Raw genomic sequence first — 16,765 nt, 5'->3', positions numbered from 1 at the left:
AACAGGGACTGTGTCCAACCTGATTAACTTGTTTCCACACTAGCGCTTAGAACAGTGCTTTGCACATAGTAAGTGTTTAACAAATACCATAATTAAGTATTAATAAGGGTTTGAAGCAGGGGAGGGGAGAAGAGTCATTGTCAGATATGAGAGAGGGCTAATATTTCCCCTATGCTTATTTTCTTTTAATATCTGTCTGCCCTATAGACTGTAACCTCCTTATGGGCAGGGAGTGCATTTACCAACTCTCCCAAGGCCCTACTACAGTGCTATGCACCCAATAATGGCTTAAGCAGAAGAGAAGCAGCGTGGCTCAATGGAAAGAGACCGGGCTTGGGAGTCAGAGGCCATGGGTTCAAATTCCAGCTCCACCGCTTGTCAGCTGTATGACTTGGGGGCACGTCACTTAACTTCTCTGTACCTCTGTAACCTCATCTGTAAAATGGCGATTAAGACTGTGAGTCCCATGTGGGGAAACCTGATCACCTTGTATCTTCCCCAGGGCTTAGAACTGTGCTTTGCATGTAGTAACTGCTTAACAAATGCCATCATTATTGTTATTATTATTAATAAATGCCACTGATGAACTGATTGCCTAAGGCTGGGCCCTGAGGGTAATCACTCAGGTTTGGCTGGGCTGTTGCCTTTTCAGCAAATTTAGAAATTTCCCACAGCTGGGAACCCTATCCCAAGTGTTCTCAATTAGCAAACACTTGGGATTTCTCTGGCTCCATGCAAAGCCTCAAGTCTTGCATATTCTAAACATTTCAGGTCCACTTAGAGAAAGGTTTTAACCTCTTTCCTGGGCTTAAAGCCACCAGTCCAGAAAAGCAGTGTGGCCTAATGAACAGAGCCTGGGCATCAGAAAGACCTGGGTTCTAATCCCATCTCCACCACTTGTCCACTGCGTGAACTTGGGCAAATCACCTCACTACTCCGTGCCTCAGTACCTCACCTGTAAAATGGGGATAAAGACTATGAGCCCTACAGGGGACCTGGACATTTTCTAGACTGTGAGCCCGTTGTTGGGTAGGGATTGTCTCTGTTGCCGAATTGTACTTTCCAAGCGCTTAGTCCGGTGCTCTGCACACAGCTAGCGCTCAATAAATAGGATTGAATGAACGAACCTGGGATGTGTCCAACCTTGTATCTTTCTCAGAACTTAGTACAGTGCCTGGTGAATAGTAAGCACTTAACAAATAGCATAAAAAAAAACAACACACCACCGAACTGCCTTGGCCCAATAGCCACAGAAAACTCTCTATAGAACTTCCTGGGGAGGTTCATCACAACATCAAGAACCCTTCCTCTGTACTCTGGCTCCAAGACCAATAGTACACCCACCTATACACCTCCACCCTGCTGGGTGTTTCTGAACATTTCCCCCAGTCCCTTAAACTCACTGGGAAAGAGCAGGGGGTTGGCAGAGGGCTCCCATCCCAGCTCCTCCTGTTCCACGACCTCAGGCCAGGGTCTTATCTCCCCAGTACCTCAGTTTCCTCACTGGGAGAAGCAGCCAGTCAAACGTATTTACTGAATACTTACAGTGTGCAGAGCACTGTACTAAGCACTTGGGAGAGTATAATATATCAGACACATTCCCTGCCCACAGTGAGCAGCGTGGTTTAGGAGACAGAACGGGAGTCGGAGGACCAGGGTTCTAATCCCGCTCCTCCCTGGGTCTGCTAGGTGACCTTGGGCAAGTCATTTCACTTGTCTGTGCCTCATTTACCTCCTCTGTAAAATGGGGATTAAGACTGTGAGCCCTGTGTGGGACAGGGGCTGATTATCCAACCTGATTAGACTTGGCACAAAGTAAAGATTACAAAATACCACTAAAAAACTGTAAAATGGGACTCACCTTGTTATGTAGATAGAAGTCAATGAAAAAGTAAGATAAGGCTTGAATGCAACCGGCACCTACCGAGGGGTCAATTTAGTGGAGGCGGAGAGGGTGGCAAAAAAATCAGCCTAAAGACGACTTACAGCTGCTGATTGAAGCCATTAACATTTTCCCTGCCGGTACTAATTCAAGGCACTGCATTTAAAACAATTTCCCCCCACAAAATCATGTTCATAATTCTGGGAAATGAGTGCCAAATGCCAATTCTGTGGGAAATTTGGTGAAATAGCCTTTACTCCCACTGTTTGAAAAACTGGATGAACCCAACTTGTTCCATAAAGATAGCCTCTTTGCAGATAAGCCTGGCTTTTGAAAAGTCTGTAAACTCAGTGGTGAGCAAGGACTGTGTCTGTTATATTGTTCTACTGTCCTCTCCCACGTGCTCAGTAAAGTGCTCGGCACACAGAAAGCCCTCAATAAATATGATTGACTACTGTGTGCCTCCCTCTGTCTTACAGGCATGGTTACAGATAGGAAGGCATTTTGGCAAACACACACACACACACACACACACAAAGGGGGTCTTACTAGGGGGATGGATACTTACTGGCCTGCTAATTCTGTGGTATTGTCCTCTCTCAAGTGTTCAGTATAGTGCCCTGCACACTGTAAGCGCTCAGTAAATCCCAGGGATGGATTCTTACCTAGCCTGCTAATTCTGTGGTATTGTCCTCTCTCTAATGTTCAGTATAGTGCTCTACACATTCATTCACTCAATTCAGTGTTTAGAACAGTGCTCAGCGCTTAGAACAGTACTTTGCACATAGTACGCGCTTAAATACCATTATTATTATTGAGTGCTTACTATGTGCAGAGCATTGTACTAAGCGCTTGGAAACTACAATTCGGCAACAGAGGCAATACCCACCCAACAACGGGCTCACAGTCTAGAAGCGGGGAGATAGACAACAAAACAAGTGGACAGGCATCAATAGCATCACAATAGATAAACAGAATTATATATATATATATACACACACCATTAATAAAATAGAATAATAAATACATACAAATATACACCAGTGCTATGGGGCGGGTAAGAGGGTAGAGCAGAGGAAAAGGGGGGCTCAGTCTGGGAAGACCACCTGGAAGAGATGGGCTGTAAACATCATGAGTGTTCAATAAATCCCGGGGATGGATTCTTACCTGGCCTAATTCTGTGGTATTGTCCTCTCCCAAGTGCTCAACACAGTGTTTTACACACCGTAAGCGCTCAATAAATCCTGGGGATAGATTTTTTTCCCCTCTCCTCCTCCCCATCCCCACCACACCCCCTTCTAGACTGTGAACGCGTTGTTGGGTAGGGACCCTATATGTTACCGACTTGTACTTCCCAAGCACTTAATACAGTGCTCTGCACACAGTAAGCGCTCAATAAATACGACTGAATGAATGAATGATTTTTACCTAATCTGCTAATTCTGCGGCATTGTCCTTTCTCAAGCGTTCAGTTCAGCGCTCTACACATTGTAAGCGCTCAATAAGTCCCACTGATTTATGGATTGGCAGAGGCCGGTGTGGGCCCCTGGGAGCCCGGGGCGGGGGGCGTCCAGGACATTCATTCATTCATTCAATCGTATTTTTGGAGCGCTTACTGTGTGCGGAGCACTGTACTAGGCGCTTGGGAAGTACAAGTTGGCAATATATAGAGACGGTCCCTACCCAACACCGGGCTCACAGTCTAGAAAGGGGAGACGCACAACAAAACAAAACATATTAACAAAATAAAATAAATAGAATAGTAAATATGTACAAGCAAAATAAATAGAGTAATAAATCCGTACAAACATATATACAGGTGCTGTGGGGAGGGGAACGAGGCCTAATGGGCCTATTCCTGCCCCGGCCCTCAGTACAGTGAAGCAGCGTGACTCCGTGGAAACAGCCCAGGCTTGGGAGTCAGAGGTCATGGGTTCTAATCCCAGCTCCCCCACGTCTGCTGTGTGACCTTGGGCAAGTCACTTCTCTGGGCCTCAGTTCCTTCATCTGGAAAACGGGGATGAAGACCGTGAGCCCCACGTGGGACAACCTGACCACGTTGCATTTACCCCTGCGTTTAGAACCGTGCTTGGCACATAGTAAGCGCTTAACAAATGCCATCATCAATCAATCAATCAATCGTATTTATCGAGCGCTTACTGTGTGCAGAGCACTGTACTAAGCGCTTGGGAAGTACAAGTTGGCAACATATAGAGACAGGCCCTACCCAACAGTGGGCTCACAGCCTAACAGGGGGAGACAGAGAACAAAACCAAACATACTAACAAAATAAAATAAATAGAATAGATACGTACAAGTAAAATAGAGGAGTAATAAATATGTAGAAACATATATACAGGTGCTGTGGGGAAGGGAAGGAGGTAAGATGGGGGATGGAGAGGGGGATGAGGGAGGAAGGGGCTCAGTCTGGGAAGGCCTCCTGGAGGAGGTGACTCTCAGTAGGGCCTTGATAATAATCAATATAATAATAATCAATACAATAATAATCAATATAATAATCAACATTATTATTATTACAGTGGCCGGCGCTTATTATAATAATAATCAATAACCAATATAATAATAATAATCATTATTATTATTACAGTGGCCGGGCAACGCCAGGCTTGCTGGGATGCGGGTTATTACGGCGCCCCCCGACCCCAACTCACCTTCGAGGGTCAGCGAGGGTCTCAGCGGCCCCGCAGCCGTCTTCCTCTCCGCCCGGCCCGCGCTGCGCTGCCCCACACTCCGCACGAGGAACGGATACACGTGCACACACCCACCCACCCCCCTCGCCACGCCCACTCCCTCTCTCCCCCCTCCCATCCTCTTCCCACTCCCTCCCTCCCTCCCTTCCCACTTCTTATAATAATAATAATAATGGCATTTATTAAGCACTTACTATGGGCAAAGCACCGTTCTAAGCGCTGGGGAGGTTACAAGGTAATCAGGTTGTCCCACGGGGGGCTCAAGTCTTAATCCCCAGTTTACAGATGACGGAACTGAGGCACAGAGAAGTGAAGTGACTTGCCCAAAGTCACACAGCTGACAGTTGGCGGAGTCGGGATTTGAACCCATGACCTCTGACTCTTTCCACTGAGCCACGCTGCTTCTTGCCTCTCCCTCCCTCCCATCCTCTTCCCACTTCCTCCCTCCCCTTCCCACTTCTTCCCTCCCTCTTCCCTCTCCCTTCCTTCCCCTTCCTCCCATCCTCTTCCCACTTCTTCCTCCTTCTTCCCTCTCCCTCGTCCCCCCACTCCCTTCCTCCCCTTCCCACTTCCCCTTACCCCCAATCCCTCCCCCTCTCCCCTTTCCCCCTTCTCACTCCTCCCTCCCTTTCCCTTTCCCCCATCCTCCCCATCTCCTTCCTCTCTCTTGCACTCCCCTCCTCCTTCTCTCCCACCCTCTCTCCCTCTCCTCCCTGCCCTCCACGTTCCTCCTCTCCTGGATGAACTGTGAGGGCCTGTGTAAAGATGAGCCAGCACAGGCCTTATCCACTTGGAGAACCAATCCCAGTTTCAACCCTGGCAAGATCTCTGTCTCGTCACTCATTTCAATCCTTGATCTGGTAGGTCAGGACTTTACATGAAAGAAGAATTAAAAGTCCACCACTGCTCGGGGGTTCTGGACATGTTCTTTATTGAAGCGGGGGTCCGGAAACGGGGTCACCCTAAAGGAAACATTTTTGTTCACGACCGGTCGAGTCAAGGCTACGGAGCCATTGCGATGTGGCTGATGTGGGGACAACTTCATCGGGAGATACAAACGGGAACCGCGATCCAAACGAACCACAGGGAGAACACGATGAAAACGTTCACTGTTTTACAAATCACTCCGTTACCACAGACACCGAATGGCAGATACTGGTAGTTAATCGGCCACAGAAAACCTTCACTTAAGACAAGGCGTGGGACCTTTGTGGGTTGGGGGGGAGGGCGTTATCCACAGCTGCTTGGTAGGAAAAAAAATCCGAGGTCAAGCATTCCTCTTATCCCCAAAACGCTATCCAAAAGACGTATAGAAGCGTGATATCGAAGGAGATACAATGTCTTTACAGCTACTTTGCTCTTCTTTTCGGGATTAGGTATCTCAGTTGACTTTCGGCAGGGTAAGTAGGCCCCAGAATCGACAGTAAAATATCACAACAACATAACGGGTGAAATACAGTGCCAGTGTGCCATGTTGTCGAAGAGGACGTGTAAAGGACGAACAGTGGTAACTTAATCAAATAAAATGTGTTACAGAGCAGGGATGTTACAGCACATTTATATCGCTAAGTGACCGAGAACGGTTAAGTCCAGTACTAAGTGTCATTCTTAAACATAAAATCTCATACGTCTCTTGTGCTTAAACTTTTTCCTTTTTTTTCCCCCGTTGAACAGAGTTAGTTGCTTATTCCCAATACTGCCACGGTAACCGATATCACAACAGATCACACGATTTTCACAGACACATCGACACTGAAACGTTTACCTAGGAGACAGGCAGTCACTCCTCATGAGTTCACAGTGTGAGAAAAAGCTGTGCTCGCTCTGGGGTCATATTGCCCGCCATGGGCCTGAGGCAGACGAGTCCCGAGACCAGATGCAGTGCTGGATTGGAAAAGGGTGGAAAGCACAACACATCGCACGTTGGGAGGAAAAATAAACTTTTCGTTTCTTCACGGGTGTCGTCTGAGTGACCTCCGTCTCCTGTTGTAGAAATGCCGGAACCCGTGTTGCCGTGAAAAATTCATCATGTAATTTTGTTTGCGAGTGCTGTTGGAATCAGAGGGGGAGGGGGAAAGGACAGGGTGAGTCTTTCACTGTTTCAGATCAAATGTCTTCTCAGCCCCGTTTCGCCGGGATGTTATCATTCATTCAATCGTATTTCTTGAGCACTTACTGTGTGAAAAGCACTGAACTGAGCACCTAGATGGATGGAGCGGCTGTTTGGTCACTGGGCCTGCTGCGGTGGACAGGACAGACCGTCCGGTGCCGCTGGGGCCCTGGACCTGAATCGGACCACTGTGGTGTGATTCTGGGGACCAAAATCTGACCTGTGGGAAATTCACACTCCCTTGGGGAACCGACAGAAATGGCTAAAGCTACTTTCGGATTTTCTTAGTCACCTTCCTTCTCATCCCTCCCATCCAGCCATCCCTCTGCAGGAGTGAAGTAGGTCCTATCTTTCACTTCCTGGTGAAGAGCTTGAATTGAGTGACGTAGGGTAGGGCGAAACTGGGCCCAGTGAGGTAGGGAGAATCATTCACTCAATCAATTCTATGTATTGCGCGTTTCCGGTGTACTAAGTGCTTGGGAGAGTGCGACATAACAGAGTTGATAGACACCATCCCTGCCCACAACAATCTTACAGTTTAGAGTACCCCATGATTTCCTCTTTTGGGCATGCTCAACTCCCCAGCCCAAAGGGTCAAGGGGTTGCAATGTTCCTTCCATTTTCTTTAGGGCATTCGTTAAGTGCTTACCATGTGCCAGGCACTGTTCTAAGCGCCGGAGAAGATAAAAGCTAATCGGGTCGGGCAGAGTCCCTGTTCTACATGGGGCTCTCAGTTTTAACCCCCCATTTTACAGAGGCGGTAACTGAGGCCCAGAGAAGAGACTTGCCCAAGGTCACGCAGCGGACAAGTGGTGGAGCTGGGATTAGAACCCAGGTCCTTCTGACTTCCCTACCCCCATACTCTATCCACTAGGCCACGCTACTTTGTGCTTTGGGAGGTGATACCAGGTCCCTAGTTCCGATCTCCTCGCCTTCCGAGGCCAGTTTAAAAACTCTGGAGTCGAGGCCAATAGCCGGCCAGTTAAGGAGCATTTGGAACTGGAGTGGAGACTGGGAGAGGGCTAGAAAAAGCCTAAAAGCCCTTAGAGCATGCTCTTTCCAGAAAACAGAAGTCAAATGGAAGGAGGGGGGCCTTCTGGGTCACGTTGGCTGCCAACACCTCAGCTGGAATCAGCGGAACTGGAAACGCTTTCTCCCTTCCATTCTACCTTTGGCCCGGCCTCCAGCGTCAAGCCCACGTTTCTGAAATGCTACGGACTGCCTCACTGCCCGGGAACATCCCCCTTGGGCCCACTGACCGAATCAGGTCCACGATGCCATGTGCCAGGTTGCTTCCTGGCTTGGTGCGGTCTCCACCATTCACTCCTTCAATCGTATTTATTGAGTGCTTACTGTGTGCAGAGCACTGTACTAAGAGCTTGGAAAGAGTACACTGTAACAGAATTGGTTCTGTTCCCTGCCCATAATTAGCTGACAATCTAGAGGGGGCGACAGACATTAATATCGGTAAATAGATTATGGATGCGTCCAAAGTGCTGTGGGGCTGAGGGGAGGGTGAATAAAGGGTGCAAATCGAAGTGCAAGGGAGACGCAGAAGGGAGCGGGGGAAGAGGAAATGAGGGCCTAGTCAGGGAAGGCCTCTTGGAGGAGGCGTGCCTTCAATCAGGCTTTGAGGGTGGGGAGAGTGATTGTCGGCTGGATAGGAAGAGAGAGGCATTCCAGGCTAGAAGTAAGCTCATTGTGGGCAGGGAATATGTCTACCAAAATGTTACTCTCCCAAGTACGTAGTACAGTGCTAACAGACAAAATAATAAATAATGAAAAAAATGGTATAATGAAATATAGTGAAAAAAAGACCAGATACAGTCCCTGTTCTACCTGGTGTTTCAGCCTAATGGGGAGGGAGAGCAGATGAGGAAGCTGAGGGAAAGAGAAGCAAAGTGCCTCGCCCACAGCAAGTAAGTGGCGGAACAGGGATTAGAACCCAGGTCTCCTGACACCCAAACAACCTTCTGTGGGTTTAAGGATCAGAGGCTCTTCTCACAGAACTCTCCTGGGCTGCTGTTGTGCTGAGTTTGATTCCTTTTATAAAAACCAGATTCACTGACTTCTCTTGGGAGTCCTAGAAGGAATCTGATGAATGAAACAGGCAAGGAGATGACTGGAAAATGAAGACCTAATGAAGTTCAAATGAAGGAGAAATTCATCCCCATCCCACACCAGCACGCATGAGGTTGCAGCTCCCTCAGTTGGGGACAAAAGAGAGAATTCCATAATCCTCGAGTTATCCCTGACTGGTTGGCACAGGGCAGATTAAATCACTTGCACCCTCCAAAACAATTCCTGAGGGACTGGGGGTAGAGCACTTTGGACAGTCTGATGGCTTAGTACAGTACTCTGCACACAGTAAGCGCTCAATAAATACGATTGAATGAATGGCAACAGGACGTGTCACAGTGCAAGGATAGTAAGCATGGGACGCACTCTGTATAACCACTCACACCCCTCGCCTGCCCCAGCTCAGCTCTTGTTCATCAGATTCAGACCAATTCAACTCATTTCTGAGGGGTCTCGATTGGGGGAGTCAGAGGGTCCTGGGTTCTAATCCCGGCTCCGCCACTGGTCCTCTGTGTGACCTTGGGTAAGTCACTTCACTTCTCTGTGCTACCTCATCTGTAAAATTGGGATTAAGATGATAAGTCCCACGTGGGACAGGGACTGTGTCCAACACAATTTCCTTGCATTCACCCCAGTGCATAGTACATGTGCCTGGCACACAGTAAGCGCTTAACAAATGCCATTATTATTATTATTTCTTATGGCACTGAGGGGAAAGACCCAGGTAAGAGAAAGGGTCTCTCTCCTGCTGAGGGATCTAGATATTGGTCGAGATGGGTCATTAACTTCCCCAAATGACTCATTCTCAGAGGCTCAGAAAATTCAGGGTTAGATGCAAGGCTGAGGACATTAGGAATGGCAAAGAGTGGTGAATGGAATCTCAAAATCTCCACCAGGCTTCTATCCCGATGGGAACCACCGTGGCTTAGCAGTACTTCAGGAAATGCCACGGCATAAAGTCTAGGTTTGAAGCAATGGCAAAACCTGGCCCAGGGCGCTTTCTTGACTGTCTCCCCCTCTAATAGTAATAATAATAATTTTGGTATTTGTTAAGCGCTTACTATGTGCCAAGCAATGGCAAAACCTGGCCCAGGGAGCTTTCTTGACTGTCTCCCCCTCTAATAGTAATAATAATAATTTTGGTATTTGTTAAGCGCTTACTATGTGCCAAGCACTGTTCTAAGTGCTGGGGGAGATCCAAGGTCATCGGGTTGTCCCACATGGGGCTCACAGTTTTCATCCCCGTTTTACAGAGGAGGGAACTGAAGCATAGAGAAGTTAAGTGACTTGCCCAAAGTCACACAGCTGACAAGTGGCGGTCAGGATTAGAACCCATGACCTTCTGACTCCCAAGCCCGGACTCTTTCCACTGAGCCACGCTGCTTCTGTAATCTCGTTATGGGCAGGGAACTTGTCCGCCAATTCTGCTGGACTGAACTCTCCCAAGTGCTTAGTACAGTGCTCTGCACATAGTGAGCACTCAATAAGTATGACTGATTGATTGGGGCCGATTGTTAGTTGCATTCTTTTCTGTTTAAGCTGCAAAATATCCAAACTCACGGTTTCGCCTGCGATGTCATACAGAAAAGCCCAACCCCAATCCAAGAATACCATCCCTTGTCCAACAGTTGGGGGCAAAACTTAGCCCCAAATGAGTTACTACTTTGGCTTTTTTGGGCTCTAGTCACACAGTAACCTTAATCAATTGTAATCAATCAGTCGTGTTTATTGAGTGCTTCTGTGTGCAGAGCACACCGTGTGCTAAGCGCTTGGGAGAGTACAATATAACAGAGTTGGTAGACACGTTCCCTGTCCACAGTGAGTCTACCAAAGTGCCGGATTAAGGAATGTCAAATGGTTGAAGCTTTATAACTGATCAATATTTCACAGATTTACGAGGGCACTTACCTTACTCTAGTGTAAAACCAATGACAGCAAATAATGAAATACAACACAAGTTAAAAAATGCCTTTCAATGCATGCAGCACTGTGATTAGTCATAAAAGTCTGATGAGGTTTAGAGGCAATATTGGATTTTTCATCTCTTTTGAAAATAAAAATGGAAGAAATTATTTCTTGTTCTTTGGAAACCAATATATATATATATATATAAATAGATAGATAGATAGATATTTCTTTTCCATGAAATGTAACATGCAATATTTGCTCGCAACCATGTGTCGGAAATACATACAGCTACCGTTCTCGTTTGGCATAAATGTTGTGACCAAGTGTGAACACTGCATTAAGGCAATAATCAATCTATTCACTGAGGCTATCATTTTGATTCGTTGTTTTGTCGGTGGGGTATCCATGCACTTCTCCTAACACATGCTAAGCAATGGATTCTTGAAAACCGGAAGATTATTACGTTAGGCCACTTGATTTGGATTTCAATATAGGGCCAAGATGTTTTGCAACAAATGCAATGCCGCCATCTCTACCAATCATTTGTGCCAAAAACGCAACATTGCTTGGAAATGGAGAGCATGATGGATTAGCTATGGTGGGACCCACATTCTTATCCAAAGCCTATTAATGCATTCTGAATTCCATTAGCAATACACTGGTCTTCACAGAGCATTTACTAGCTGTCCAGTTGGAAAAATCAGAGTTTGCCAAGGGCTCAATGTTGATAAGAAACTAGTTTTCAGGATGCACACTCAAAACCAGAGCCACACATGAATGCTGCTGGAGAGCTGTGCCTGACTTATACCCAAAGGGAAATTGTAAGGGCAAATGAAATGTGTTACTGGATGTGGGTAGTTCTTAGGATGTAAGTACTGGGACCCAGCAAAATACTTGTGGTGGGTAATCCTTTTGTATCCTAAGAAGTTCTTAGGATTCATTCACCAGCATGAATCTTGGGAGGGATCCATCCAAAATGGCTTTGCCAATGTTTCCTAGACAGCAAATGCCCTGCCCTGGCAGTGCGTCCTGAGGAGGCTGGGTTCTGGGCCTGAAATGGCATAGGGACAGATCCGCTTCCCATCATCCAAACTATCGACAGTCGGACAGACTGGAAGAGACAATCAACTGGATTCGCTAGAACTGTTACGAGCTAGCACTTTGGATTGGGGCAGATTATAAGAGGATGATTTTATTCTTTAATCCCTTTCTCCCATTTTGGCTTGTTTAAAAGCAATCAAAAGTCGGTGAATTTTAGAGGAAAAGCAAGTTCGCTGGTTATAGAGTGTCAGTATCCCTGACTCGCCAAGTTCTAGGACTAGAAGTAGACATCTCCTATTTTGGGAACTCACTACACTGCCACAGGATGTGCTTTGGCATAAATATAACTAGCGCATCCCAAGCTACATTGGTAAGGATTTCGGATATGGGCAAATCAATGAACTCATTCAAGAAGGGTCCGGACACTTGGGGCAACCAAAGTTTGTTGCCAAAGAGTTTTCCGCCTAATGGTGTTGCCAGAATGGGTTAAGAGAACTGAGGACGCTTGGGGCCCGTTGGTTCTCTGAGGACCAAACTGATCAGCATTTCTCCATGACATCTCGGGGAAAAGGCAATCGGAAAAGTTCCAAAGTTCCACTCAATAGAGAGGAACAGAAACGGGTTTGTATGTCTAGATGTCCAGTTCTGCTCCTGGGTTGCTCTAACAGTGCAGGGATGTGCTGAAAATTATCCACCCTGTAGGCCTGGGATTTTGGTTCTATTCCTAAATACGCATCAGCCGGGGTGAAAACTGAACAGAAAAACAGGCTGTTCACGACCCCTTTGGAAACCTAAATATTGTACCTATTATCATGTATTGGTCTTTTCATTTTTCTTCTTCTGGTAACTTTTATTTGTTCTAGTGATGGATAAATGGGAAATTTATGAAATCCCTCTGTTTAAACAGCTAATGTTCAGGGCAGATAAATAATGGATGTTGGAAGAGTACCCTGGAAATATATAGCAGGACAGAAAAGTTAAACAGAATGAAAGCATCCAAAATGTGGTGACTGCCTGAAGAAGCTAACCTCCCAAGAAAAGGTGTTTGGAATGTGCGATCCATCTCAATAGCAGAAAAAATGTGTTTCCTGGGCTGGTGAATACCAGCCTCATGCCAGCAAAAAAATCAGCTTCTATCCTCACTTCATGTGAAACTGTTACACCTGTTGACAATCCTCCAGGCACCCATAGATGCCAACTTCTCATGATCTAATGGAAAGAACAAGGGCTTGGGAGTCAGAGGACCTGGGTTCTTATCCCAGACTCTGCCACTTGCCTGCTGTGTGACCTTGGGAAGTCACTTTACCTCCCTAGGCCTCAGTTTCCCCATCTATAAAATGGGAATACAATATCTGTTCTCCCTCACTCATATTTATTGAGAGCTTACAGTGTGCAGAGCACCGTACTCCTACTTGGACAATAAGCCCAAGATGGGACAAGGACTGTATAGCTACCCCAGCACTTAGTACAGTGCCTGGCTACCAAGTGCCATTAATAAAAGAAAAAAGAGGGGGAGACGGGACTTTTTTTTTGGAAGGAGAGGGAAGGAAGGGAGCTTGGAAACACTAAGGTTTTGTCAGAGACCTGAGATGGAGGAGGCAGGGAGTCCCACTCAAAAAGTTGTAGGGATACTACGACTACTCCTGTTACCAATAATAATAGCAATAATAATAATTGTTGAGTGCTTACTATGTTCCAAGCATTGTACTAAGCAGCATGAGGGTCAGACATCATCCCTGTCCCACATAAAGCTCCCAGCCTAAGAAGGAGGGACAGCAGGCATTGAATCCCTATGGAGGCACAGAGAAGGGAGGTGATTTGGCCCAGGTCATCCAGCTGGCAAGTGGGGAAGCTGGGATTAGAAGCCAGATTTCCTGACTCCCAGTACTCCAGCATGTCACTACCGCTGTGGCCCCTATGGAGTTGGCACCAGTTGTAGACTCCAATATTGCGTCATTGGGCCTTTGTCCTTTAATTCCTGCCCTGTCATTGAGTCTGGATGCAAGGCCAACTGTTTTTGTTGTATCATATAAAGGCTCCTTTAACAATAATACTAATAATACTGATATTAATAATGATATTTCTTAAGCACTTACTGTGTGTCAAGCACTGTTCCAAACACTGGGGCAGATGCCAGCTAATCAGGTTGGATAAAGTCCCTGTTGCACATGGGGCTCAGAATCTATAATTCCCATGAGGTAACTGAGGCCCAGAGAAGTTAAATGACTTGCCCAAGGTCACGCAGCAGACAAATGGCAGAGCTGGGGTTAGAACTCGTGTTCTTCTGACTCCGGGGCCCAGGATTTATCCACTAGGCCACATTGCTCCTTTGCAAAAAGTGGTTCAACAAATGCTTGGTGGGGTGAAACTAACACCATTGTCTGTTCGGGAAGAAATTTGCTTTGAAAACACTATATCCCCCCTTCAAAACTGAATGTCCGAAACAATTTACCTCTGGGTTTAGCCTCTCTCCTTTGAGAATGGGCCAACTGGCAGACATGAAACCTTAAGTAGGTAAACCCTATTTTTTGCTCTTTTTAAAGGAGATTTTGGGGGACTTTTGGTACCACAAGCCAGGTGATCTTGGTCGGGATCAAGGGTGGACAGGTTGTGGCTACAAACGTGGGCCTTTGAGGATCAGGGCTCTCGGGGGGAACCTTAGCTAATCTGCCTCGGAAGTCTAGAGCAGCAGGAAACAGTGGATAGTTTGCAGTCTCTAATGGGTTTAATGGGTTGTCTTTCCTGGATGATACTGGTTTGACTCTCAGAGAGCTGTGAGGTTCAGGGGGTCTGACCCCTCATCCCTAGGGGATGTGACGATAAAGGCCTCCTGTCACCCTCTTGGTGGGGCGGGACTGAGGTGGATTTGGGGCTTTTCCCAGGGTTTGGTCTACACAGCCTCTCTTCCTCTCTCAATGTCTCCTCTGTGGAAAGGACAGTACAGTAGCACAGTTCTGGCAGGCCTGGGTGGGAGTGAAGGAGATACTATGGTTTAAGGGAGCAGGAGGCCAGAAGGAAAAAAAAGCCTCTTGTAATGCTTTCTGCTCTAATAATTGTGGTCTTCAGTAAGCACTTACTATGTGCCAAGCACTGGGCTAATCGCTGGGGTCAAGATGTTTGGAAGCTGCCGGGCAACAGGTGTGGCTGTTTGCCCCAAACTGGCTCAGACGGGCTCGGGCCTGGCAACAAGGAGGGCAGCAGTTTAGCTGGCCAAGGCGTGGCTAGCTTGGCAGGGAAGACGGGAGACTCATGTCTGAAGGCGGGAAGTGCTTTTATGGCCTCTTGGGATTTGCCAGAGGGAAGTGTGAGGGGTTTGGCTCCAGGAGGCAGGTCTGGTGCTCTTTCCACCCCACGGCCCTTCGGTTCCTGCCCCAAAGGTCAGGTTATCAGGGCCATGGCCTCCCAAACAAAACCTGCATCTGAATCGGCCAGCCTCATCTCTCATCCCAAAATGAGCTGCGGAAGGACACTCCCTCCCTCTGTTCCCTTCGAGTTCGGTTTGAGTTTGTGGCGGCAGAACCCAGCAAGGTGAGCGGAAGCAGCGGAGCAGAGCGGGGGGCGGAGGGAGGGAGGGGTGGCTCGTGATGGGGGCGACTGCTGGGGCTGGGGGCACTGGTGGAGGGGGTGGATGCCATGCAAGCAGGTGCCTCGGGGTGACGACCAGGGCGAAGGCTGGCTCTAGATTGAGCAATCCAGTTCATGGCTATGATTGAAAGGAAACAAGTCTGGTAGCATCCTACCAGTTCCTCATTGACACTTCACCTTCCAAAATGGCCGAAATCAGTCAAGCAAGGGCTGACTGGGTGAGGCGGGGGTGGGAGGGGGGCGATCACCACTTGGCAAACAGAATGAATGTTTGAACCTATCTACCGGGAAGATTCGCCTCTCCTTGCCAACCTGGCCAACTGCCGGGGAGTGCCCGTCCGAACCCGTCGAGGCCTTAGCTTTTCCGTTCTACAGGAACTAGATTGTTGGAGAAAAAGCAAGTCATCTCTCGGTGGGAACACAAGCAACCGGCTAACTGTGGAGGGAGACCCCCCCTCGCTCTCGTTGTGGGAGAGGGCTGAGTGCGTGGAGAGTTGGGGGGGCCGAAAGGAGGGGTGGGGAGCGCTGCTTGAGTTGGGGGTGGGGGGGATCCTAGGGATTGATGCTAGGACTCGGGCTTCAGGGAACTGAGGTTAAGAACCCTTTTTCTGAACTGTATTCTTCCCACTAACAGGGAGACATGCATAGAGCATCAGGGGCTAAGGGCATTTTCCACAGCCTGATCCTCCGGGAGCTCTGTACAAAGGATGGAAGGGCTCCTTAGCCTCCTTAGCCTGACAGTCTCTCTGTCTCTCTCTCACTCTGCCTGTCCGACAGGAGGAAAACAGCAGAGTGACGGGACCTAGTTTATCCACCCTGCCGTCTTATTCAAGTTAATCCACATTTTAAACGCCGAGGCCCTCGCATCACCTGTTGGAATCCTGCAAGGCTGCCGCTCTGACCTGCTACTCTCTTTCGGCCGATGGGCTCAAATTCGAGGGCTTTTGTAAGCCGGTGAAGGACGGAAGCCAGAGTGAGTCAGGGGTGGGACCTCACGGGGACGGACCCTTATCGTGTTCCGGATCATGCCATGTTGAAGGGATTTCTGAGCTCTCTGAAATGGAGGTGGCTTGGCGTGAGGCGAGATACTCACAGGACGACCTCTACGTGGTCCAGGGCCCACTGATCGTGGCCCGTTCCGTTGTGGCGTGGCTGCCACCAGCGTAACAGGACTCCTTTCATCCGGGCTTCCCTGGGATTCAAGCACAAGGATTGCGTCGGGTTAATGCTGGGAGAGGAGGAAGTTCCGGTGGTCAGGCCCGAAACCTCAATACGAGGCTCCACCTGTCTTACACCCACATCCTGTTACCTCATCCATTTAGATCCTTTTGTCATTCCCATTAGATTGTGAGCTCCTTGAGAAGCAGCGTGGCCTGGTGGATAGAGTCCCGGTCTTGAAGTCAGGTGGACCTGGGTTCTAATCCGGACTCTGCCACTTGTCTGTCGTGG

General features: G+C 48.0%; 1 protein-coding gene across 1 annotated transcript in view; it reads right to left on the bottom strand.

Moving 5' to 3' along the window:
* Positions 1–5,507: 5,507 nt before the first annotated feature.
* Positions 5,508–16,765, bottom strand: part of RELN (reelin) — a 368,099-nt gene continuing 356,841 nt past the window's right edge. Inside the window, exons 64-67 of the mRNA XM_038740909.1 lie at positions 16,410–16,508; positions 15,629–15,694; positions 10,691–10,696; positions 5,508–6,642 (exon numbers count right to left, since the gene is read on the bottom strand). Of these exons, the coding sequence (XP_038596837.1) occupies positions 6,546–6,642; positions 10,691–10,696; positions 15,629–15,694; positions 16,410–16,508 (268 nt within the window). The 3' untranslated portion in view covers positions 5,508–6,545. The remainder of the gene's footprint in view (positions 6,643–10,690; positions 10,697–15,628; positions 15,695–16,409; positions 16,509–16,765) is intronic.

This window comes from Tachyglossus aculeatus, assembly GCF_015852505.1.
Source record: "Tachyglossus aculeatus isolate mTacAcu1 chromosome 12 unlocalized genomic scaffold, mTacAcu1.pri SUPER_6_unloc_1, whole genome shotgun sequence".
Lineage (NCBI taxonomy): Eukaryota > Metazoa > Chordata > Mammalia > Monotremata > Tachyglossidae > Tachyglossus > Tachyglossus aculeatus.
This window is presented reverse-complemented; position numbering and strand designations above follow the sequence as displayed.